The sequence below is a fragment of the Ctenopharyngodon idella genome, chromosome 14, assembly GCF_019924925.1.
Source record: "Ctenopharyngodon idella isolate HZGC_01 chromosome 14, HZGC01, whole genome shotgun sequence".
Taxonomy (NCBI): domain Eukaryota; kingdom Metazoa; phylum Chordata; class Actinopteri; order Cypriniformes; family Xenocyprididae; genus Ctenopharyngodon; species Ctenopharyngodon idella.
Window position 1 is genome coordinate 16,321,437 of NC_067233.1, and position 27,338 is coordinate 16,348,774.

Genomic DNA, 27,338 nt, shown 5'->3' on the forward strand with positions numbered 1-27,338 from the left:
GCTACTGCAGCACGCATCACTGCTGCACCCACCTTTCACTGATCTACAGGATGCTTGAGTTTTCCCTCAAATGTTTACATCAGGTTAGCACATTATTTGCCATTTGCCATTAAATGTATGTACTTCTTAGGAAAATGATTTAAAGGAGACCTGTGCAAGAACAGTGAAACTGTGGGCATTCTTGAAGTCATGGAGGACAACCTCTCACTGGCAACAAAGAGATGTCTAAACTTCAGCATCATCCTGGAGGAAACTGTGGTCATGGAGGATCTGACTTTCCCACTGATTTCATGGTACTCTTTGGACTTCTCCATGCGCTTAATATTGAAAATACAGTAGGACTTAAACACGTTTGAGGCAGTGCAGAAAATCTTTATAGGAATGTTGTTTGTTTAGATGTGACTGTATTTTGTGTACTGGATCACTTTTATTGTTCATTACTGAATTTAAAAATAAGGTATCACAGGACATTTTATTTCCTGTAAGAAATATTGAAAGGGATAGTTTACCAAAAATGATTATTCATTATCATTTACTCACTCTGTTGTCTCAATCACATTTGTCTTCCTTTCTTCTCTAGATGTTTATATCCATACAATGCAACTAAATGGGGTTCAGAACTTTAAAGAAATATATAATCCATGTGTTTTGAAGCAATACAATCAGATGTCAAGATTTATAATGGAGTAATATTTAATCTGTTTCTTACCCAAAACTGATTGTATTGCTCTAGAACAGGGGTTCCCAAACACATTCCTGGAGCCTCCCCAACACACATTTTCCATGTCTCCTTAATCAAACACACCTGATTCAGATCATCAGCTCATTAGTTGAGACTCCAAGACCTATAATATAATACATATTAGTAGCCTATTACAAATAAAATATAAGTCAATATAATTATAATAAACGTAAGTACAATGATAATATACAAACCCGATTCCAAAAAAGTTGGGACACTGTACAAATTGTGAATAAAAAAGGAATGCAATAATTTACAAATCTCATAAACTTATATTTTATTCACAATAGAATATAGATAACATATCAAATGTTGAAAGTGAGACATTTTGAAATGTCATGCCAACTATTGGCTCATTTTGGAGTTCATGAGAGCTACACATTCCAAATAAGTTGGGACAGGTAGCAATAAGAGGCCGGAAAAGTTAAATGTACATATAAGGAACAGCTGGAGGACCAATTTGCAACTTATTAGGTCAATTGGCAACATGATTGGGTATAAAAAGAGCCTCTCAGAGTAGCAGTATCTCTCAGAAGTCAAGATGGGCAGAGATCAGCAATTCCCCCAATGCTGCAGCGAAAAAATAGTGGAGCAATATCAGAAAGGAGTTTCTCAGAGAAAAACTGCAAAGAGTTTGAAGTTATCATCATCTACAGTGCATAATATCATCCAAAGATTCAGAGAATCTGGAACAATCTCTGTGCGTAAGGGTCAAGGCCGGAAAACCATACTGGATGCCCATGATCTTCGGGCCCTTAGACGGCACTGCATCACATACAGGAATGCTACTGTAATGGAAATCACAACATGGACTCAGGAATACTTCCAGAAAACATTGTCGGTGAACACAATCCACCGTGCCATTCGCCGTTGCCGGCTAAAACTCTGTAGGTCAAAAAAGAAGCCATATCTAAACATGATCCAGAAGCGCAGGCATTTTCTCTGGGCCAAGCCTCATTTAAAATGAACTGTGGCAAAGTGGAAAACTGTTCTGTGGTCAGACGAATCAAAATTTGAAGTTCTTTTTGGAAAACTGGGACGCCATGTCATCCGGACTAAAGAGGACAAGGACAACCCAAGTTGTTATCAGCGCTCAGTTCAGAAGCCTGCATCTCTGATGGTATGGGGTTGCATGAGTGCGTGTGGCATGGGCAGCTTACACATCTGGAAAGGCACCATCAATGCTGAAAGATGCGCATTATGATGTGCATTTGGCGCATCATAAAGAGGAAGATGCGACAAAGAAGACCTAAGACAGTTGAGCAACTAGAAGCCTGTATTAGACAAGAATGGGACAACATTCCTATTCCTAAACTTGAGCAACTTGTCTCCTCAGTCCCAGACATTTGCAGACTGTTATAAAAAGAAGAGGTGATGCCACACAGTAAACATGGCCTTGTCCCAACTTTTTTGAGATGTGTTGAGGCCATGAAATTTAAAATCAACTTATTTTTCCCTTAAAATGATACATTTTCTCAGTTTAAATATTTGATATGTCATCTATGTTGTATTCTGAATAAAATATTGAAATTTGAAACTTCCACATCATTGCATTCCTTTTTTATTCACAATTTGTACAGTGTCCCAACTTTTTTGGAATCGGGTTTGTAAGTATTCTTTAAAAAATAAGTTGAAAAAATGCAAATTGATGACTAACAAACGCATAATCATAGACTATCGATTAACAGCCTCGGATAGTTACAGTAGGTCTACTTACTGTAGGTCTGTCTTTAACAGCTTATAAGGTTTTGCTAAAAATACATTTCCTTGCGGAGAAAATGAAATACTATGAAAATAGTTTCAGTTATGACTTTTTTTTTTCCCCCCACTTGATTTAGTCTAGTTAGTTTTGCCTCAAATACAATGTGATTTTCAGTAATCGAGATCTGCCAGCGGCAGCACATTTTTCCTCTTGGGCGAACAATCCGCTCACAGCTTTCACTGCCCACGAAATTCTCCATATGCCAGCAAACCAATCAGACGCGGGACAATGATGGCGATACATTACAACAGAGCAAAGGCGCAAAAGCTGCTGTAGATCCACTTACACAGAAGCCTCCGTAATTGGCAGATTGAAAGAAAATGACCAACATTTTATCATGTAGGATTTATGGTACACCTCAAACGAGGGAATTTATAGTAATTTATAGTGTACAAAATGTTAATCAGTAAGTCAACAAATGGCTTGGGTATTCGCAGCTTAGGCTATATGGACTATATAACATATTGATAAGATATACGATATTGTGAGTAACATGTTAGCAGATCTCAAAGCTATGATAATTTGGCATGTCAGGAACAACATGCCATGATGACACAGACTGTTTCCTGTAAGAAAAATGCAAGACCCTGAAATAGGCTGTGAGGAAGTAGCTGCCACCACTATTAATCAACATGAGCGAGCAGCCCTCATATCAAAGACCTCCGCTCCATTATTACTGGTGCTTCAAAGAGACCCACACTCTTATCAGCGGCGAACATCTGTAGTGGTTTGTTTGTTTATTCATTATTTTTCTAAATGTAAAGTCTCAAATCATTACACTATGCAAAACAGCTCCATTGGCTTCTGAAAAACCACGTTAAAAAACATGAGTTCCATCAGAACTGAAAAAGACAGCATTCCCATAATCATTGTCTCAGGCATCTGTGTTGACCTAAAGAATTGGAGGTTCTTCGAGCAGTGCAGTGTCTGTGTTTGAGGAGAGGAGAGGAGAGGAGAGTGAGAAACTGTCAGTCCTTTCAGGAACAGATGATGGCCAGCCTTCAGGACCAATTCTTTCAACACTGTCTGTTTATAGCAGATAAGGTGTTCGCCTCAACATCAGAACCTCAGCTGCAGCCTCCTCTTTCTTCACAAATTTCAAAAGATTCTTCAAAAGGAGGTATCTTTTTTCTTTTTTTAACAATTGGTTATGCGCATTGCACAATACTGAACACAGTGTTTCCAAACTCTTCACACAGTTGTCATTTCCATCTTGCAACTTGACATCTTTCTGCCAAAATGCACTATAATCAACAAAACAAATGAATATGGAATTATGTCTAAGCCACATTTTCTTACTCAGTTTACTTTACGGACATAAATGTAACAGTTTTAAAAACATGTAAATGTGTGCAAAATAGAGTTTTCCAAGTGGCAAGTGAGCAAAGATTTCATGAATTTTGTAAGATCTGGTCATGGAATGCATTTGGTATCAAAACAACAACAACAACAAAAAAATAATCATATCCGGTTAAATCAGACTGCCTGAAGAGCTTTGAAGAAGTAGTCAGTATTGATAAATTATATATAGAAATCATTGCACTGGATGCACTGTAGAAAAATATCTGCCAAATTTGTGAAATTTATGGAAAAGGTTAGTATTATTTGTCACAAAGTCATTTCAGAGAACTGAAAATAAAAGTGCAAGATCTGTCTAGACATATTTAGATTTATTGAAAGTCAAACAGAATGTCGGCTTTATATATGTTGGTATAAAGAGCTTTTGGGTTTTTACTTTATAGGATTTTACTTATAGTATAGCAATATTTGTCATAGCTGAGGGACTTACAGAGGGCAAAATCTCTATAAGCTGGAATAATGTAATATTGTGATATTTGTTTAAATATAATAAGATTATGATGTGCACAGCTGCAGGGCTAATACACTTTAAGTTTGTGTTTCATCAGAAAATCTATCTTCATCGTCATATTAATTTAATGAGATTTAATCAGTATCTAAATATTAACCCTGGCAGCTATAGCATCTCTTATTCATCAGGCTGGCAGCTGATTGGTCCCACTCATCACTGCAGGAAATGGATGTTGCTGTCTAAAAGACACATTCTTTCCAGGTGTCTTTTCAGATTATATTTTGATGTTGACACTACAGTATAAATATAAAAAGGTATGACTATAATACAAAGTCTATAAATGTTATAAAACATCAAATCAACTAGGTTTTTTTAGATGTAAAAACACACACTGATAATTACTGAAAGAAAAGAAAAAAATATATATAAACCTGAAAAATAATAATCAGCACTTTCCATATGGCCAATGCATGTTACATTCAGATAGAGCATCCAGCCAGAACTGTGGTCACTGTGAGTGCCAATACTCATTCAGTACAACAGTCAGATCCAATACTCAAACCTTTTTCTTTCCTCAGATCACTAAAGTAAATGACAGAACACCCTTGGCCATTCTCACCACAGCGTTTCACATGAAGACTCTCATTCTTTAAAAAAGGAACTTCTTCTTGATCTCCTTCCTTAAGAACATTTTTAAGCAATTATCACCTTGTGTTAACAAATAGTTCACCTAAAAATGAAAATTCTGTCATTAATTACTCACCCTTTTTGTTCATCTTCGGAACTCAATGAAGATATTTTTGATGAAATCTGAGAGATTTCTGTCCCTCCATAGACAGCTACGCAACTGACACTTTGACACTTCAAAAAGTTCATAAAGAGATTCCATATAATCCATATGAATTGAGTAGTTTAGTCCAAATTTTCTGAAGAGACACAATCGCTTTATATGATAAACAGTTTGAATTTAGGCTTTTATTCACATAAATATTAATCAACTCACACATCAGTTGTGGTAAACGGAAGCTCAAGCATGTTCGCTTGACGTGCAAGAACCAATGAGGTTCATTCTTGTGTGTTACGCAGCACGTTTGAGCTTCTGCAAGAGGTCTGTTCTCTCACTCAAGCTGGTTCGGATCAGCTTCTGTTTATGTTCGCTGATCAATGTTTATATGTGAATAAAAGCCTAAATTAAATCTGTTCATCATATATAGCGATCGAGTCTCTTCAGAAAATCTGGACTAAACCGCTCAATTCATATGGATTCGTTTTACGATGAACTTTTTAAAGATTTCATCAAAAAGATCTTCATTTGTTTTCCAAAGATGAACGAAAGTCTTAAGGGTTTGGAACGACACGAGGGTGAGTAATTAATAACAGAATTTTAATTTTTGTGTGAACCATACCTTTATAGACATTAATTTGTGTGCATGCAGCCAATATGTAGTAATAGTTTATGAGAGGGATTTATAAATTTGTTGCCAGTGCTGCCTTTGTGGCTCTTGGATTAAAGGTCAGCTTATGAAGTATTACAAATAACCACCAAAATATGCTTTTTCAGTCTGTTTCCATCAACGTGACGTATTGAATATAAAGGCAGTGACAGCAAGCCTCCTTAAATGGGAATGTTGTGGGCGGGAAAACTGAATATAGTGATTGTAATGGAATATCTCTCCCAATTTCATGCCATGCGCCCATGCAGGAACCAGAAAATCAGGTCTGAATGAAGATACAAACATATGCGTGGATTGTGGGGAGCTTTTCTTTGCACATCCAGACACTGCAATAGAATCTGCCACAGGAACAGCCCACCTTTGTACACCACACATACACTCATGGCAAGGGGTGTTTGTTATACAGATGGCTGTCCTGATCTATGAACAAACACAATTAGTCATAAACAGTTCCGCTCCTTTTGGCCTCTGGACAGTGAGAGAGAGCGTCTGTAATCCTACAGTATATTCATCAGCCAAGTCTAATCTGGTCAATTATAAATTCAATGTCTGAAAACAGCCACGGATTGATGCTTCTGGGTGTGAGATCCAATTAATCCTCTTGTTTTTATTTAGCTTGTAAAATGATGTGTCATTTCTAAACCATACTTTTAATAAAAACTACAAAAACATCTTATTATTTGTTCAAGAAAAGTCAGCTTTGTTTCTCAGATTCAAACTAGGTCATACATTGTACTCTGTAACATTAATGCCACGATTTTAATATTAATACATGGGAATTCATACACATTCACACTTGTATACGTAAATAATTTACGTTTTATTGCTGTCAATACGTAAGTATTTTACGTTTTAGTGCTATAAATACGTCAATATTGTACGTTTTTGTGTGTATGAAAATGTAAGTAAGTGTATATGTGGTAGAACCACACTTTACGTAAAAATACACATGTATTCTCATGAGATCACATTGCAACAACCCAGAAGAACAAACCTCTTCCGGAAGCTCAAACGTGCTGAGTAAGCAATGTTTATTCTCGTGTGTTACACAGCACGTTTGAGCTTGCGCAAGAGGTTTGTTCTCGTGTGTCACTCAGGTTCTGTTGCACATCTGTTTATGTTCGCTGATCAAGGTTTATATGGGAGTAAAAGCCTAAATTAAATCTGTTCATCATAAAAAGCGATCAAGTCTCCTCAGAAAATTTGGACTAAACTGTTCTTTATGAACTTTTTGAAGCGTCAAATGATGATTCCAGTTTGGTCATTTGTTTGGGAACTGTTCCACCAATGTGGGTTTTTATTTTTTATTTAGCTGTGGATAAGTCGCATTAGGGTGAGTTTGAAGGGAAAGAGAACAACACAATAGAGATAAAGACCTTTTAAGATAAGTTATTAGTGTATTTAATATTTTCTACGTTTAATTAGGAGCATCAACTAATCCTGTGCCATCCACCATCCAGTAATATTTATGAAAAAGCTACAGTCAAAAGTTATAACTATAATAATATTATTTAAATTATAAATAGAGTACTTCTTATTTCTTCTTAAAGAGGCTGTTTGTTTTGGTTTAGCCATAAATGTTAATTAATGCATTAACTATCAAACATGCACTAACATGTAGTTAAGGCTGCTGTTATTCATGTGTGAATCCATCTCCAGTTGTAGATGATAGCTCTAATTGGTTCATAATTACTTCATGCCGTAAATAATAATTAGTTCATGTTGAATTAAGTATTAATTCAGGTATTAGTACATGATTATTCATGTACCCGTATTGTAAAGTGTTGCCGTTTCTTTTGTTCCATTTTGTTTAGAACCTTTCCATTCCTTCCCTTTTTTGTGTTTCGTTATTTAAATTTAGTTTATTTCCTTTCCCTTCCCATTCTTGTTTTAAGAGAGTATTTCCTTTTAAACTCACTTCCATAATACACTATAAAATATTTCAGGAAATTTATTTCAAGAGCAAAAAACATGATTTTTTTCCTTGAGATCAAACTTTGAATAGGCTTCTACTGGTGTTTAAACTAGCTACTACTCACATAATCATATATAGCGGACTTTCAAAAAGTCCGTTGCTTGCCAAACAATGCAAGGTTATTAGGCTATATAACCTACAGTATTCAATAAGTCTCATAACACCGGCCCATATATTAGCAGTAAAACACTTAAGAATTCAACAGCTTGTTAAAACACTAAATACATTAAAACTGAGAGGACATTTGTGTAGAACAGCTTCTAAAAATGTAATTTAAATAGTGACAGGACACTTGGGTGAGCAATTATTATTCATTCCTACTGCTCGTGCAATACCTGTCCTGTAGACGCTGTTGATGTTTGCTATTTTGTAAAATAGCGCCATCTGCTGGACCATTGATGTCACAGGTGGCTAAAAAGGCCAACGAGAAACGATATGGTTGGAATCACTTAAAGGCCCGTTCACACCAAGGACGATACAATACAGATATAGTTAGAACTAAAAATGGTTCTACATATAAAAGAATAGCAAAGTCAACCAGTGGCGTGTTTAAGTTATTGGGGGCCCTAAGCAAATCTCCAGGAGGGGGCCCCGTGATCGCGTTCCCGGGGGTTTATCAGCTGGCAATTTTCATGCACATTTAAGAGTGCAGGTTGCAACTATTATTAACAATAATGGAAAGATGAGGCTTATCAGTATGTCACAATATCACCCTGTTTCCTGTTTTGCATAATTTCCTGCCAGTCTGTCATCATAGTTATGCATTTTGATTCACAAGCTTGCAATTCGATTCAGTATCAGTTATTTTGGATATACTGTATATCAGGTACAGTAGGCTACATGGCAAATTTTCTCAAGAAAAAAAAAAAAACTCAACTAATGCTGTATAATATACATGGGAATCAGTTGGTACTACATTAATATTGTAGGTTAAAATGAACTTATTTGTATACAAACTTAAATTACACTTAAGGAAATTTTTATAATAATAAAGTTGGTAGGCCTACTAAGTTTAAAATTATTTCTACTCCAATTCGTTTTATTCGTTTTTTTCTAGCTGACTAACGAGTTTATGGTCATGATGAATGTTTATTCTGAGGTAAATGTGACGTTACGTTTGTTTGTTTGTTTGTTTACCAGCGTTTTTATTAACGTCTTTCCTTGTATGAAACAATGACTGAGCGCGATTACACGAGACATGATATGGATTTTGATAAGTTGAACTTTTAACCTACCTTTAGTCGTTCATTCATGTTTATTTCGCGCTGTAACTGGTATTAATTAAAGCGGAGAGAGGATCAGCTCACTTACGCGTCAGGCTGCCGCTTCTAGAACTGAGGCACTGCGATCTGTCACGGCACATTATAGAGCGCCAAATCCGTATCCTCGCGCTTTTTAAAGCGGGTATATGCAAATCCTTGACCTTTCCTAGTGGGTACACGGCATATACCTGCGTATCACGTAGACTACACCACCGTGAGGTCCCCCTCGGGAGAAATCGCGGGGGCCCCACGCAATTGCGTGCTTTGCGTGGTGGGTAAATCCGTGGTAACTACTGAAGTCAACCACAACTATAACGATATAATGGCACAGAGAATCATTCAGAAAGGGTTTTTATTATTATTATTATTATCATTGTTATTATTTTATTTATTTATTTATTTTACAGCCGTGGTTGAACGATAAAAACCCTCCCTAGCTCCCTAGGTGGTCAATCAGTATATTGTGTACATGAATTTGGGCACTGGAAAGGACAGGAGCAGGACCATGGCTCACTACATGTTGGGATACTGATGTGGGATAGTGAACGTTATGTCACTACTGGTATTTTTGAACAACGGCCAAACTGATATCTCTGATATTTATTTATTTATTTACATTATTTAAAGTACATTATAATAAATACTCTGATTGTTACATATACCTGAAACATTTCAGCCATAAATTAATTATAAATGTTAGCTAGATTACGTGTATAACCTGTCTAGCGATGTACATATGTTTACGCTGTAACAGTATTAAATAACAGTTCCCTTTTGAGTCGGTCACTCTACATTGCATAATAGCTTACGCTTTGGGGAAACTCCTTTCTCAGAAAATCCTAAAGCCTCATTGAATCACGCAATTGCTGCAATAGTCAATGGTGCTCGTGCAGCGGGCGGGCTCAGTCGCTTTATAAGCAGCACCGAGTGCCAGCTTACCTCAGAATCTTTCTCCTTCGCTGCACTTCACTTGGAAGCCTACTTCGCCGTAGACGTGCATGAAGAGCTGATGATACAAGAAGCGATCCCCTCCTGCAATCCGGCTAGAGATGCACTTAGAGGATGCAGCATGTGGGGAGGACCCATCGAGTTTCCGGACTCGCACAGCGACTGTGCGCTGTGGTTGGGCTACGCCCCCACACCGAGGCGTTGTTAAAAGCCTGCCAAGTGATGACCTGCCAATCAAGCTCCTCCACGCAAGGCTGGCTGTTGTGCTTCACAACGCCTCGCAGGCTATCGCGTGCCCTCAGTCTCCTACGCTAAAGACATGCTCTGCCCTTTCCCTGAAGCACGGGACCTAATCTCATTCGGATGTGGAGATAGGGATGCGATGTCCACTAACACCTCAGATGTGGGTGCCTGGTCTGAGGCTCTTACGGAGGAGACAAATAATCCTCAGCCTCTCTGGACATAGAGCTCCTTAACATCCTCACGGAGGCTGTGAGTGATATGGGGCTGGAGTGGTAAGCCTTAGAACAGCCCATGAAGAAGTGGATGGATGGATCTTATCTCAGTGCAGGCCGCCACTCGGATGCCTCGTAGAGACGAACTCCCTCCTTTCCTGAGCTTCATGAGTAGCTCACGCAGTCATGGTGCTCCCCTCATTTAGTCCGAGCCCATGCCCAAGGAACCCACCTCCTTTCAGTGTTGGAAGGAGTGGAGAAACACAGGTATGCCTAATTGCCTTACGTTGAAGAGGCCATCGCGGCTAACCTGTGTCCGTCCCATGGTTTGAAACCCTCCCTGCCATAAAGCCATGTAGGGCCACAGCCCACATCACTGAGAAGGCATACATTTCAGCTGGACACACAGCATCCATCCTTCATACAATAGCGGTCCTGCAAGTATTCCAAATTAGACTCCTCAAGTCCCTGGACGAGGAAAGACTGGACCTGGAGTAGTTTCAAAAATTGCGCACACCAGTGGACCTCACCCTGTGCACAGTGAAGAAAGTTACCAAAGGAGTCGGCCGCAGCATGGGCAGCTTAGTAGTGCTGCAGTGTCACCTGTGGCTCACGCTTACGGAGATGTGTGACATGGATAAGTCGCCGCTGCTTGACGCCCATGTGAATCCCCAAGGCCTCTTTGGTGATGCTGTTGGGGCATTCTCTGAGAAATTCTCAGAGCAGCAGAAACCAATAAAAATGATGATGCAATTTCTCCCTAAGCAGGCTGATGCTCAGGCGAGATCGAGACAGCGGTGTCTCACCGGCAAACTGCCTGAGTGTGTGGGCAGACCTCCCAGCAGTCTCAGAGTGGGTTATCAATACCACAAAGAACAGATATACACTTCAGTGTGCAGTTTGACCATGACAGAAGTGTCGGAGCAGAGCGCTCCACTATTACGGGCAGAAATTCACTCTCTCCTGGCCAAGCAAGCAGATAGTGTCCTGCGCCGGCATGATCTTGCTCAAACCCGCATGCTCAGCCCTCTGACTCCGCTGTTTCTTTCTCCTTAGCTCCTGGAAGTAGAAAAACAGCAGAGTGTGAGGGGTGGCCTCTTTCACTGAAGAAAGTAATCCACGAGCGTAAAGAGGCAAGACTCATGCTCTCGTAATGAGAGCAGTCTGTGCTCGTGGGCGCTGCCTCAGCGTGTGTACAGCCCAGGCAATCAACGCCTGCATGAGCCACACTCATTACACGACATTTTGAACCAAACGTTGCAGAAATTTTCTCAATTAGAAGTGAAATTTGCTCTTAGATCGTCACTGGATGGCCGCAGGGGAGAAGAGCTGAGCGAGAGTGTTTTTTCTTCTGCCAGGGCTCTTGTACAGCTAGTAGCAGACTTCATTCTTCTTCGGAGTCCAGCGAGGAGATGATCTTCGCATTGATGGAGAAAGAATCTGATGAAATGGCATTCGGTGCCGACTTATATAGGCAGTCGCCCCCCGCCCGTTTTAGCGGGCTGAAATACCATACGTTAACAAATCAGGCTTCAGAGAAAAAGGAGTTTCCCCCTAAAGCGAAAGAGAACCATACTCATTAAGTAACCCGGGACATTTTTTTTTTTTTTTTTACCACGTGTGAGTTGGCACCTTTCCCTCACTAACTTCCCTCAATCTCGTTCACGCGGCTGTACATCATACGTTGCATGAGTGCCTACTACTGGTGGAACTCTTGCAATGTGTTTAAATGGAACACCCTAAGCACTTGATCATTTGGGATCCGATATGGAGCTGATTATTTACAGTTTTTTTCCTTATAAATTTGTTTAAACAAACAAAAATGATAATACAATAAACTATAACCATGTAAAAAAAAACAACAACAACAACAACAACAAAAAGCTTAGGGTAGCTACAAGTATTAAATGTCAAAATAACTCCAGTATCATAGACTACAGTCGTGTGGGGTGGGGGTAAATTAAGTTGTTTGAAATTGTGGTTCACCCAAAAATGAAAATAATATAATTTATTACTCACCCTCATGTCGTTCTACACCCGTAAGACCTTCGTTCATCTTCTGAACACAAATTAAGATATTTTTGATGAAATCTGATGGCTCAGTGAGACTTTGAGAGCAAAGTCACCGTTGAATCTTTTGTTTCGAATCAGTGATTCGGATCCGAAACAAAAGATTTGTGTAGCTTCAATGCTGTGTTCTGAAATCGGCCATCACTAGATATTCTTAATAAGTCTTTTTTTTTTTTTTGGCACACAAAAAGTATTCTCGTCGCTTTATAATATTAAGGTTGAACCACTGTACTCACATGAACTGTTTTAAATATGTTTTTAGTACCGTTATGGATCTTGAGAGGAGACGGAGACTTTGCTCTCAAAGGAGGCCTCACTGAGCCATCGGATTTCATCAAAAATATCTTAATTTGTGTTCTGAAGATGAACGACGGTCATATGGGTGTAGAACGACATGAGGGTGAGTAATAAATGACATTGTTTTCATTTTTGGGTGAAGTAACCCTTTAAGTTTATGTTGTTAAGATTAAGTTGTTTGAATTAAATTGTGGTCTATGGATCTGCCTTAAGTTTACATAGTAAACTGAGTAGACTAGCTCCCTCTGTCAAAGTGGAGGGGTCGAGGGTCTGTCCAAATAAACTTCCCTCGTTCACTTGACGAAGTTGAACGCACTTCAAAATGGCGGCGGGGATTCTCTTGAGGGGAAGTGCTTAGGGACGCGAGTGTATGTCTAAAAGTGGAGTTAAACGCAGTCATGGGATAGTAAAGTGTCCAGTATGCACACTTCAGAATCTCGCCGGAAGTAGGTCATCTGGGTACTTTTTGCCTACTCTTTTATGAGTACTGTGAATTCGGACATACTTCTTTTGTGACATACCTGTTTTTCACCTACTATATAGTAGAGAAGTATGCGATTTCGGATGCAGCCATAGATCATCAATGCTCCCTGGTTTTCACAGTGCATTGTGGCTCTTTTTAGTGAGTTTCAGTGCACGTTTCAGTGCACTGGAAGAATTTTGCAATTGAGCCTTAAAATAGACTCCCTGATCAGTGCCCTGACTACTGGACTAGGGAGCTGATTGAGAACCACCCATTGACAGCAATCAGAATCCACCCGATGTTATAGAGGACAAACATTTATGGCAACGCACAACATAACTGCAGCATACACTTACAGAACGATATCATACGTTGGCATGGATGCTAAAATAGTTATCATTATAGTCATCTTTAAATATAATACGTTTTATTTATATAGCACCTTTCAAGAACCCAAGGACACTGTACATAATGTTGATAGATAACATGAATACAAATATACAATCAGTATACAACACATAATCAAACAAATAGAGCAGACAGAGATCATATCATATACAAGACAGCAAGCATGGAACTGGAAATTGAGGCAGACAATTAACAAAACATATTGTAAATAAGTGAGTTTTGAGGTCAGTTTTAAAGGTCTGGAGTGAAGAGACAGCACAGAGGTTTCGTGGTAGTTTGTTCCAGAGCTAAGGAGCTGAAATGCTGAAAGCCCTACCACCTACACTACTGCAAGCTAATTCTCAGAACTCGATCTCAGAGTACAGGCAGGGACATAGGCATGAATTAATTCAGAGAAGTAAGAAGGTGCTGAACCATGACGAGCCTTGAAAACTAGGACAAATATCTTAAACTGAATACGATAAATAACAGGGAGCCAATGTAAATGCTGTAGGACAGGAGTGATGAGGGCTGATTTTTTAGTATATGTAAGGGCATGAATTTTGAATTAGCTGCAAGTGATTAAGGGCTTTAACGGTTAGGCCATAAAACAGGTAGTTACAATAGTCCAAACGCGACATTATAAAAGCATGAACAACAATTTCAGCATCTTTGAAATGTAGTGAAGGTCGTATAAGAGCAATATTGCGAAGATGGAAAAAACAAGACTTGACAAGCTGGTTGATATGGTGTTCAAACTATCTAGAATCAAGTGTACTATTTGATTCTAGATAATTTGAACACCATATCAACCAGCTTGTCAAGTCTTGTTGGAGAATATCCCTTACATTTTTAGAAAAAAAAAAAGTGTTACAGTTTAAGTGTGTAACTTTTTGGTGTTTAAATACTTTCTCTTAGCTTACTAGGCTATGCAGAGACAACTAAGACATCCGTAGGTTATTTTCTCGATTATGAAAAATATGTCTCTGTGGCGCTAAGAAATTTCTCATTTTCGTTTGAAGTGCCCTGTCTAGTCCTACACAACAACACTGACTCGACTAATCCCCTAGTTAAGTTGTCACATAAGGAAGACTGTTTCCAGGTCCAAGCCTCTACTCATTTCACTTGAGAATCCTATTTCAACAGCTATTTATGAGCATAGTTTATATATATATAACACATTAAACTAAGCTATTTAAAACTTTCTGTGTACTCTGTGCTCATGGCGTCCTGAACACCAACATTTTAAAGATTCATAAAAGATGAATGAATGTCCGACCATCTGAGATTTCAGTATGGAGATAAAGGTTATGGACAGGATTACATCACACTGTGAGTTTATATTAAAGCAAACACCGTTTGTTGTTTGCTTTTGGCATCTGATATAGAGTGTGATATCAGACTTAACAAAGGGATGGCATAAGTTGGGGGTGGGGCTAACTAGCTGATTGTTTGTTCTGACGGGTGGCATATTCGCGCTCAAAGAGTAGGGACTGACCTGTAAACCAACTCATTCCTGCTCTGCTAGTGATGAAGAAATTACACCAGCATTAACAAAATTGTGAACAGTTTAGCTTTCAACAACTTTAGCATTCAACAACCTACCTTAGAATTCAAGATCTTCTGCAGAGAAGAGGAAATTGTTCAGAGGCTGATGTTTCATAGCTCAGGAGCTTATACCAACCTTGACTTCGGTGTTTCTCCTATAATTCCTTATAAGATATAGAAGAGATACAAATGAGACAATTGTCGACATACAGGTATACTAAAAATATATATCTAGCTACAATTCATGTGGAAAACATGAAACAAATAGCACAGAATTAAAAGAGAAAGATTTATATTGAAATATCTGAATATTCGCAGATTTTGGTAGGCCTACCTTGGCAAAGTTTTTAATTGTTATCTTATGAAAAAACTCTAGGGGAAACACTAATGTCTTTTTCTCAACAGGAGACATTAGCAAAGATTTGATCTTCATCTCTTTTTATTTGTGATTCTTATTTCATATGGGTCCTGCTTAGTTCATGAGTCTGTATGTAATGGATGTGTTGATTGGTCCATCCAGACTTTCACCTGTGGTGAAGATGAAAGCTAATGAAGTGGATGAAGTGAAGCAAGGAGCCCTGGCAGAGGTACATCTCTAATTTCTTCTGTTCTAATTAGTACTGTTCTTTCTCAAGAAAACCTTAATGCAAATATGTAAAATAATGAGAAGAGTACATGAGTCTTTTTAAAGAAAACTAACTTACTTAAAGGGTTAGTTCACCCAAAAATGAAAATTCTGTCATAATTACTCACCCTCATGTCGTTCCAAACCCGTAAGACCGTTCATCTTCGGAACACAAATTAAGGCATTTTTGATGAAATCCGATAACTGTCTGACTACTCAAAAGACAGCAATTTAACAACCACTTTCAAGGTCCAGAAAGGTACTAAAGACACTAGCCGCGTTTCCATTACCCTTAAAATTGCACAAATTGTAATTGCGAATTGAAATTACGCTCAATGGAAAAAAACTCCCAAATATTGCAAGAAAGTTTTTACGCTCGCATGAGGTGGTTTTTCCAAGCAATTCGAAAAAGGAATATTTCGCAAAACTGCAATGGAAACAGTTTTTTTTCTCATTTACAGTCAAATCATCATTCTTCAAAGACAGCGCTGTATGTTTGTACAGAAGACGAGACGGGGTGCCTTTCTTTACTTATTTATGCATATCTTTGCTCGCGCCTCAGCTTCAGCCCATAGATGCAGCGGGAGGATGCAAGAAAAGAAAATGAGGATGGGGTAATCGAAGGAAATCTTATTTTTATATTGGAATATTCTTGATCCCTCGAGCGTCAGTTTAAAGCGTCATCAGCTGCGCTCGAGCCTTGAGTGATCTTATGTTATTGAAGTTTGACATCTAATACTAATAGCATTAATCTATTAACAATTAATAATTAACATAATAGAAACTAATAGTAAATGTCTATGCACCTGTGCATCGTCGCTCATAGCTCCTCAGGAAGCTTTCTCACTCCTCGTTCCTCACCTCCTCGCGGTGCATTTATAGAATTGAAATGGCCTTTATAGAATTAAAATGGCCTTCGAGATTTTCTTTGATCGGTTTCCAGGTCACAGGCTGGAGGATGGAGGAGTGAAGAAATGAGGAAGCATCCATTGGAGTATTGAAAAGGGAAGCATATATGAGGGAGAAGGGCTTCCAGAAGCCGTGGCAAATATTACGCTCTGAATAATGCTCTCAGAAAGAAGTATCTTTTAGAAAATGACTTATCGCGAGAGTTTTAGTCTCATAACATCAGTTAATGGAAATGGCGTCATTTTGCTAAAGTTTACTGAGCCGGCGTTCTGACGTAGAACCTGGAAGTGCTGGATGTAAACAACATACCAGAATGACACAGAACAGAAGATATCGTTGAATAAAGTTATTATTTTTGTTTTGTTTCTGCGCACAAAATGTATTCTCGTCACTTCATAATATTAAGGTTGGACCATTGCAGTCACGTCGACTACTTTAAAAGTGTCTTTAGTACCTTTCTGGACCTTGAAAGTAGTTGTTAAATTGCTGTCTATTGAGGAATCAGACAGCTATCGTAATTTGTGTTCCGAAGATGAACGAAGATCTTCCGGGTGTGGAACGACATGAGGGTAAGTAATTAATGACAGAATTTTCATTTTTTGGTGAACTAAACCTTTAAGGTAACTTACTTAATTAAACAGCTGTAAAAAGTTTGTCCTAATTATTTAACATGCAAGTGGCATATACAATTTTTTAACATGAAGAATAATAAATTAAAAAAAAAAATGAAGGTGATATGTACCGTATATGTTTGTTTTAGCATTTAAATGAAACAGATATAAACTTGAAATTGAAATAATTCTATCAAAATCTAAAAAAGGTCTGTAAAAGCACAAGAAAATGTATAAGAGGAATGTGAAACGAAACTCTTGCAATATAGAAAATTTATTTCTGTTTTTGACATTTTCTTCTGCTTTTTTACATATGGAGTCTTAGAAATCTTTGGGTAAGGCTGTAGAGCACTCATAATCATCAATATCTCACAAATAAAAATATATATATTCTTGACCTGATTTAATAAAGTTTCAGCATAAGCTTGCATACTGGTGAAAGGAAATATAATTCACAAGCATAAAATTAATATCTGTATGGTGCATCCCTGAATTGTTCTTGTCAAATCACTCACCAGTGAAAACAACTGTGTAATTTTTCTCATGACAGATACATGCAAGTCAAAACATATAGGTGATATAGGTTAGAATATTGAGTAATGGAAATGTCTTAACTGCATGTCATGTCTGGCTATACACACTTAACTCTGATTCACTTCTCTGGGGTAATTTAGTGCTATTCATTTTACATACTGAAAGAGCATTTACTGTACATTAAGTACCTGCAGATTCACTTATTGACTCTCAATTTTATTTCCCAGTATATTCACAATATACTGAACTGCCATATTGTCACCATGGGTTCCATATTTTTCACTCTGTAAAATGATCAGACATTTTTATGATAAAATCTACAGCTGAAACATACCATAGCCAACATGTACATTTCAGGCTGGTGCCAAATGAATAAAATAGTACACCATTTCTATCCTGTAATTTACCAATAATACAGTATGTGCCTATTGTCCGTATCTGTCATTTAGCATATTTGGGCAAAACACATTTGTGCAAATGATAATTCATTCAACTCTTTTTCTATGGTTTTTAGTTCACCCAAACATGAAATTTCTCTCACCATTCACTCACCCTCTTGTTGACTTCCTTTTCTTTTTCATGCTGTTTTTTTTTTCCATTCAATAAAAGTGGATGGGGACCAGAAGCAGTCAAGCTTCAAAACAAAACCGTAAAAGTACCATAAATTTTTTTTTTTGATGAACCGTATTTGAATATCCTGAAATGTGAATATTAAGGATTTATGTTTTATGATCTATTATGATATTGTTTGTTGAAAATTACTTGTTTTTTGCACAAAGCAAATGGCTTCGGAAGACTATTACTTGTATGATGCTTTATTGTCATTTTGGGGCTTGATAGCTCCACATTACCATTCAATTATATGGTATTGAAAACTATGTAAAATGTTCTACATCAGGAAGAAAGCCATACAGTTTTGGAATGGCATGAGGTTGAATAAATGATGACAGAATTTCATTTTATGGCTGAACTAATCCTTTAAGATGATAAATCACTTCGAATTAGAAGATCCTTCAGTGAAACCTCCTAAAGGGACATAGTTGAGTTTCAAAGACACTGTGCAAACACATGCTAGTGGTTTTGTTCCACAAAGATCAGTTTGCCACGTCATTAATAGAGGGAAAAGCATCAGTTCATTAAATATTTTGGCCATTTTCCAGTTCTTGACCCAAGCACCAAGATGAAATCTGGATTCAGAAGTAGCATTTGGCAGCTGTATCTCTATAAGAGAAACTGGACAGGGTTCAAAACCCCTGTGCTCTTTTCATCCGTCTCAAAAAGTTTCGCTTCTCCTCAAGCAGTTCCTGGATGCGCTTATTCCGTGTTTTCTCACGCAGAAACACGCGCCCTTTCCTGGGGATGATGTTATTTGGAGGAAACTCGATGTCCAATGGGATTATTCGATAAGGCATATCGATAGCGTTGCTCTCGCTTGTCTCTTCCAAATTATTCGGCCGTCTGCTTGTCTTCTCTGTGCTGGATGCTGTCGTACTTGACTGTGGTGTACTGGAAGTTGTAGATATAGAGGTCGTTGCCATTGGAGCAGGTTCTTCTGTGGTAGTTGGCACCTCTGCTATAGATGTCACTGGGATGCTGAGGACCATCTTGCCTGAGGTTGTTAATTCGTTTTCATTTACACCATACTCTGTCGTTGACTGCAGTACCACATCTGGTGCACCACTACTCCCATCAAACTTTTCAAACTGGACGGTGGTGCTGGAAATGAGGGTGGTATCTTTCACATCACTGAAAATTATGGGGATAACAGTGCTAACAGGTAATTTGGTGCCCGAGGTTGTTAATTCGTTTTCATTCACACCATACTCTGTCACTGACTGCAATACCACACCGTTGTCCACATCTGGTGCAAGACTACTCATATCAAACTTTTCAAACTGGACGGTGGTGCTGGAAATGAGGGTGGCATCTTTCACATCACTGAAAATTATGGGGATAACAGTGCTAACAGGTAATTTGGTGTCCGATGTTGATAATTCGTTTTCATTCACACCATACTCTGTCGTTGACTGCAATACCACACCGTTGTCTACATTTGGTGCATCACTACTCCTATCAAACTTTTCAAACTGGACGGTGGTGTTGGGAATGAGAGTGGCATCATTCACATCAGTGAAAATGAAGGGGATTACAGTTCTAACAGGTAATTCTGTGCTGTTTGCCATGTCATTACCAGGTGCAGATGTGTTCCTAGTTGCTGTAGTAATGGCAAAGGATGTGCTCTGTTCTGGAAGGAAATCTGGACTAGCGTGCTTATAGATAGGAGTTGTAGTATACGGAAAAATGGGCATTGTTGTGTATCCGTGAGGATCAGTTGACGTTGCTAAGGCCGTATATAACCAAGGTGTGCTCACAGAAGTGGCACTTTTCCCTTCTGTTGATTGCAGAAAGGCTGCTGTGGAGGGCCACAGTGTGGTGGACTCTGTGCGTGTGGGACTGTGAGTTATGGTGGATCGTCCTTTAGTGGTTATTTTTGATTTGGATGGTGGCCTACTTGTGATCACAGTGATTTTTGTGGAATTATCAACCTTGCAGGATTTGCAGCACATGCGCTGGAAGCCCGGAAGGGAACAATACTGCTGCAGCGCCTCCATGCGACAGAACGCAGAACGGTCACCATGACAACGCAGTCCTGAAAAACAGGAGAGGGTCATGATAAGACATATGTATACACTGAAATCATACTTAAGCAACAAGCTAAAATACATATAGGTTACACTACCAAAATTAAATCTAAGGGTTAGATCATGTAGAAAAGGCTTCTTAAGGTAACATTAGCAAGTTAATGCTTTTTACAATCTATGATGAATATATAAAGAGGTTCTTATTGACTAAGTAGATAAAATATGTCTTCTAAACTTGTTTAGTGCTTTTGACAAGTGTGTTTAAGCAAGAAATAAGCAGAAATAGGGGGGAAATCTTGAGGTAAGCATGAGTTAAGGCAAAGGCAGAAAAGAAGTTATGAACTGACCATTAAGCAAATCTGTGAAGATAGGAATGTACTGTACACTCCTGGGCAAAATAAATAAATAAATAAAATTGGCCAAGCCAAATATGGCAAAATATTTAGTGGTCTTTTAATGGTCTTAAAGGGTTAGTTCACCCAAAAATGAGAATTCTGTCATTAATTACTCACCTTCATGTCATTCCAAACCCGTAAGACTTGAATGAAGAACACAAATGAAGATCTTTTTGATAAAATCTGAGAGCTTTCTGTCCCTCTATATACAGCTACCATTTTGATGCTTCAAAAAGCTCATAGAGAGAAGGTAAAACTGATCCATATGAATTGAGTGGTTTAGTCCAAATTTTCTGAAGAGACTCGATCAGAACAGATTGAATTTAGGCTTTTATTCACATATAAACATTCATCAACGCACACATAACGGAAGCTCAAGCATGTTCGCTTGATGTGCGGGAACCAATGAGGTTCATTCTTGTGTGTTACGCGGCACGTTTGAGCTTCCGCAAGAGGTTTTTTTCTTGCGCATCAAGCAGGTTCGGTTGAGCTTCTGTTTATGTTCGCTGATCAATGTTTGTATGTAAATAAAAGCCTAAATTCAATCTGTTCATCATATAAAGCGATCGAGTCTCTTCAGAAAATTTGGACTAAACCACTCAATTCATATGGATTAGTTTTACAATCTCTTTATGAACTTTTTAAAGCATCAATGTCTATGGAGGGTCAGAAAGCAGTCAGGTTTCATCAAAAAAATCTTCATTTGTGTTGTTAAGATGAACGAAAGTCAGGTTTGTAACGACATGAGGGTGTGTATTCATTTTTTTAATTTACTTATATTTACTTTAGCCTATATTATTGTCTGCCTGATGGATCAAGTTATCTCTGAGTTCAGCTTTCAACTGTTAGCAATGGATTGGAAAAATAAATGTGATTGCTCGATTAAAATGAAATCGATAGCCTAATAAATCATGGATTTGCTAGCGTTGTCTGCAATGCTAGGCCTATTTACCTCATTTCTGGCGAAGGGATTCTACACACAAAAAAGAAAAGCGCTGCATGAACATGCAGCATGTCTTTTTCTGATGGATCTCATAGCTATAAGATGGATTTCTGTGTGCGAGGTTACAGACGTTTGTTACTTTTTACGTGCGTTTCTCAAAAATGCACTTAACACAAACGCGCAAGCAGCCTACTTGTTGAAGTGCTGAAATGTCAATCACTTATTAAATGCCCAACAAAGTTTACAAAAATTTGTGTCTCCTTGGGTCCATTCTAAAAAAGCACATTTATTTAAAATTACCCCAGACAGCCACTATACCGAACTCAACCCATGTCCGAGGCACTCGTCGAAGTTTTGGACCCAAACCCGCTCGGGTCTCGGTTTTCGGATACAAGTGGACCCGTGAAGACCTCCCACACAATGACACCTCTTCCTCCATCCTTCACTGTGGTATAGAGATGCATTTATTATTATATTTCTCACCAGATTTTCGAAGACACCGCTCTGGAGCATCACCATGCAACCCGTGTTCCATTGTGATTCAACTTACCATATTCTGCCAAAAACTGCATTCTGTCTTGATGTTTTTCTAAGACATCAATGGCTTTTTAAGTAGTGCATTTGCTTAAATTTTGCTAATTTCCTGACCAATAATTTGTGGTTAAGACATAAGATTTAAAAATAATTAAAAATTAATGAATTAAAAATTAAAGATTAAGAATTAAAAGCTTAGTGTTTCGACATTTTGGGCTTGGCCCATTTTTGCCCAGGAGTGTATGCGAAGCTAAGTAGATAAAATACTTCTAAGCTTGTTTTGTGTGTTTGACAAGTGTGTTTAAGCAAGAAATAAGCAGAAATGGGGGGGAAAAAATATTTCATAAGTTAAGGCAAAGGCAGAAAAGAAGTTATGAACTGACCATTAAGCAAATCTGTCAAAATAGGGATGTAGATGCATACTAGAGGACCAAGCATGTTAGGATGAATGGTTAGTGAAAGCTACAGTTCGTAAGTTTTGCATTTTTGTCACCATCTCTGTTTGAAACCTGCAATTGTGCTCCTCAGCGCGGATGAATCTAATGTTTGCTGTCAGTCACCACACCGGTGTGGATACTATACTTCGGAATCACAGATTGTAGTCTTTAAGTATGACCAAAATAAGAATTTTCACCAGAAAATGTCATCTGAACTAGTAAGTAACATGTCTGCCACTTTTGTTCTGACCAACTGAGGAAAAAAAAAAGCATTACAATAAATCGCGCTGCAAATGGTGATTAAATCTAACGATTGCTTAGCTTGGATCACATCAAACCATGCAAATTATTATTATTGTTATACTTTGTTCTCAAATTTTTTAATGTTAACAACATCAGCATTGTGTGACTATGTGTATTTAATGTGTATTAGCGTTACATGTAGATTTTAATTTCTGTACAGTCTAATCTCTAACGTTAATTTGTCATACCATACAATCCGCCATCCAAATGATAAGTTTATTTATTGCAGCTGCTGTGAGAAAAGGCTATAAATGATCCTCCTCACATGCTATATAGCCTACTAGCTGGGACTCCTTCTTTATGTAAACAGACTTGACGCAATGACGCAAAGACAAATGGCGACATGCTCGAATTTCCCGCGGCGAAAACCCACCCGAATTATAAAACATTATTACAAGCTTACCGTTGTGAATTAGGAATCATACTTTCAGAGAGACAGACAGAAAGCAGAGCACCAACACAGACAGGGAAAAGCCAGAAGAAAAGATTTCTGTTTTTATAACACATTTTTTTTATTCCTACTTTTGCAGTTGATCATGACAGAAACTGAAACAATGAAATGCACTCCCACCCCCCTTTAAACATACAGATAGAGTTATCTTCTTCAGAAAAATAAATCAACTGTATTGAAAGGTACAAGGTCACAGTAACTTTGGTTAAACACTTCATTACTTTGAGAACAATTAATCCATTGGTAATTCAGATGAACAGGTAAATAAATAAATAGGTCATTAGTTAAATAAAATACAGGATTTCCATGATGATGTAAAAACTGGCATGGCACATACAAGTGTCATATATTAAACATTTACAAAACATTAATAAAGTTTCCCTGATAAATCAAAGTGCATATAGACGCAGTGCACGTAAGTCCATCTGAATGTTCCCCAGACATTTCCCCCACAACAGCCAGCCAAGACGCAGTTAGGCCAGTGAAGTAACATGACAGTTACTCATAGTATATAATATTAGCATTTTTTTTTTCTTATAAGTAAGGAGATAACAGTCATAAATGTTATTAAATACAGTAAACACCAATGTTTATTTACAGTATCTCACTGCAAGGTCTGGCTTTTCCTAGTGTTTTCTTCACGGCTTTGAGCATGAAAATTCGGATAGCTCGCTACATAGTCACAACAGAAATGTGTTTCACGATACAATGACAAGTCTGAAGTGATAAAGAGATGCTGAGTGTAAGTTTCCATTAAAACGCTCTCCGTATCCAATGGGTTAGCCACCGTTTTCGGATGTGTGTGACGATTGGTTGATCAGTTGGTTCTATTTTAGGTTTTGTTTGAAGCTGCCTCTGGTTTCTGTGCGCTAAGCCATCACTTTCACAGATAAATGCCGATACATTCAATTGTAGTGTAAGGCATTGTTCTATGTCTCCCCTTTCCCATCACCGCCCCACCCACCCACCCACCCCGAAAAGAATATGCTCGGATGTGGATGAAAGTTCATGAGGTATATTTATGTGTCGTTTGTCTTTCGTATGGCCACTGGTAACCAACGTTAAAACACATGCTGGCAGACGGACACACACTTGTGTCGGAAACACTCGCACACACGAAGGCATGACGAAAAAGCACGCCGGTCTCATAACCACATGGATATATTTAATGTGCATGAATCCCTCTCGTTCAGGATGAATCCAATAAAATGAAATCACTTCTCTCTGAAAATAAAATGAAGAGGCAACTGGCTGAGCGAGTCCTGCATAATATAGGTCTTCCCCTTCCCCCGAAACACTTAACTTCTGTTATTAAATAGCAATAGTTCTGTATTTATGTAAAATCAATAAAAAAATACACGTAACAGTCAAGAATTAAAGCGATCAATAGCAGTCAAAATGTTAGGCTAATAAGCTACAGCTTATTCATGGTAAAACAAATTATTAATATTTCATATTATTGGTACCCATATAGATTTATAGTCATATATAAATACAAATATATTTATATGTTTGTTTAAAGTCTGCAAGCACAAATAAGCTGCATTTATTGAATTTGTTAACAGTCAAAGAGAGGATGGAGGATGAGGTGGTTATGGCGTTCAAACGTGTGTAGTAAAGCGACCCTGTTTAGCAAGTTCCACCTCATGTTCACCATTGGCCACCAACACGCATGATGGCGGTTCAACAGTACGTCCAATGTTAACATCTTAACTTGTTAGTTTGAGTGTTTGTTTTTGTCCCATCGGTTTTCGAGAATGAACTAGGATGTGGAATGAGCACTTAGCAAAGATTTCCTCATTGTGACAAGTTCACAATCACAATAAAGCTTTTTTTTTGTCTTTTGTTTTTCTTTTTTAATCTTTTAGCCACTTTTCATGTTTATTTTTTTCCCCTTCACACCTGCAGCTCAGACGGCGCCTCTGTAAAACAGCGTCCGCCTCGAGAGCGTGAGCCATATAGAAACAGCTTGCAGAGGGCAGTGATTCAAACAAACGCGTCGCCCCTGCGGAAACCTCAGCGCAATCATTAGCTCCGCAAGCTGCCCGTCCAACCACAAAGCCCCTCCTTTAACGAACATCCCCCAAATTTTTTACATGTTTTGTTTTGTCAACAATTTCTTACTGGCCAGCGTTCACAACACAGAGCTCCACAAAGGAGAGAGAGAGATAGAGCGAGAGACAGAGAGAGAGAGAAACAGAGAAACCTCCCCCTATCGGAAACGCCCCGTAAAAGAGGACCACCACCCAGGAAAAAGAGAAGCGTGCAAGCCTCAGAAGAGGGAGGCAGTCAGGGGAGTTTGCCTTGTAAAGCCAGGCAGAGTGACAGAGAGAAGATCCAGCTGAGAGAGCTGAGACAGCGCAGCGCGACAACGTGGCTGGAGAGAGACGCTTTACTTGACATCCTCTGCACGGGGGATTTGGGGTCGTGACGCGACAACCACTGTATCAGGAAGTTGCCGTGCTTGTTGAAGTCGGAAGTGCTCCCTGTTGCATATGGGAAGAGGAGGGAGTGGGGTCGGGAAGGAGAAAGCCACGGGAGACGGAGAGAGAGAAAGCAAGAGAAAACTCATCAGCTATATTAGTGCATTTGTTAATGTCATGAATTAGTCTGTTATTTCTGCACTAAATCAGTACAGAAAATACAACTTTTATTAATAACATTAATAAGCAAGCTTGACAGATCATTAGTATGTGTACATTCAAATAATCCCAATTGACTATACTTCAAATATGAATACTTGGCTTAAAGGGTTAGTTCACCCAAAAATGAAAATTCTGTCATTTATTACTCATGCCATTCCACACCCGTAAGACCTTCGTTAATCTTCGGAATTGAGATATTTTTGTTGAAATCCGATGGCTCCGTGAGGCCTACATAGGGAGCAATGACATTTCCTCTCTCAAGATCCATAAAGGTACTAAAAACATATTTAAATCAGTTCATGTGAGTACAGTGGTTCAATATTAATATTATAAAGCGACGAGAATAACTGATTCATAATGCTCCGAAGCTTCCTGAAACAGTGTTTTGAAATCGGACATCACCAAATAAGTCGTTATTTTGTTTTTTTGGCGCACCAAAAATATTCTCGTCGCTTTATAATATTAATATTGAACCACTGTACTCACATGAACTGATTTAAATATGTTTTTAGTACATTAATGGATCTTGAGAGGGGAAATGTCATTGCTGGCTATGGAGGCCTCACTGAGCCATCGGATTTTTAAACAAAAATATCTTAATTTGTGTTCCGCAGATGAACGAAGGTCTTACGGGTGTGGAACGGCATGATGGTGAGTAATTAATGACATTATTTTCATTTTTGGGTGAACTAACCCTTTAATATATTTTTGCATTCAACATTAAAGGGTTAGTTGATCCAAAAATGAAAATTCTGTTATTTATTACTCACCCTCATGTCGTTCCACACCCGTAAGACCTTCGTTCATCTTCAGAACACAAATTAAGATATTTTTGATAAAATCCGATGGCTCAGTGAGGCCTGCATTGCCAGCAAGACAATTAACAGCTACTAGCCCAGAAAGCTACTAAAGACATATTTAAAACAGTTCATGTGACTACAGTGGTTCAACCTTAATGTTTACGAAACGACGTGAATATTTTGTGCGTGCCAAAAAAACAAAATAACGACTTTATTCAACAATATCTAGTGATGGGCCATTTCAAAACACTGCTTCATGAAGCTTCGAAGCTTTACGAATCTTTTGTTTCTAATCAGTGGTTCGGAGCGTGTGTTAAACTGACAAAGTCACGTGAT

At 38.3% G+C, this 27,338-nt stretch overlaps 1 protein-coding gene across 4 annotated transcripts in view; it reads right to left on the minus strand.

The window, feature by feature from the left end:
• Nucleotides 1–17,576: 17,576 nt before the first annotated feature.
• Nucleotides 17,577–27,338, minus strand: part of LOC127494526 (A disintegrin and metalloproteinase with thrombospondin motifs 2) — a 174,840-nt gene continuing 165,078 nt past the window's right edge. For 2 of the 4 annotated variants that reach the window (XM_051860482.1, XM_051860481.1), the window contains 2 exons: nucleotides 25,954–26,043; nucleotides 17,577–20,502 (listed from right to left, as the gene is read on the minus strand). In XM_051860482.1, coding sequence (XP_051716442.1) covers nucleotides 19,097–20,502; nucleotides 25,954–26,043 — 1,496 coding nt within the window. In that variant the 3' untranslated portion in view covers nucleotides 17,577–19,096. The remainder of the gene's footprint in view (nucleotides 20,503–25,953; nucleotides 26,044–27,338) is intronic. The other 2 variants (XM_051860484.1, XM_051860483.1) reach the window with 1 other exon arrangement.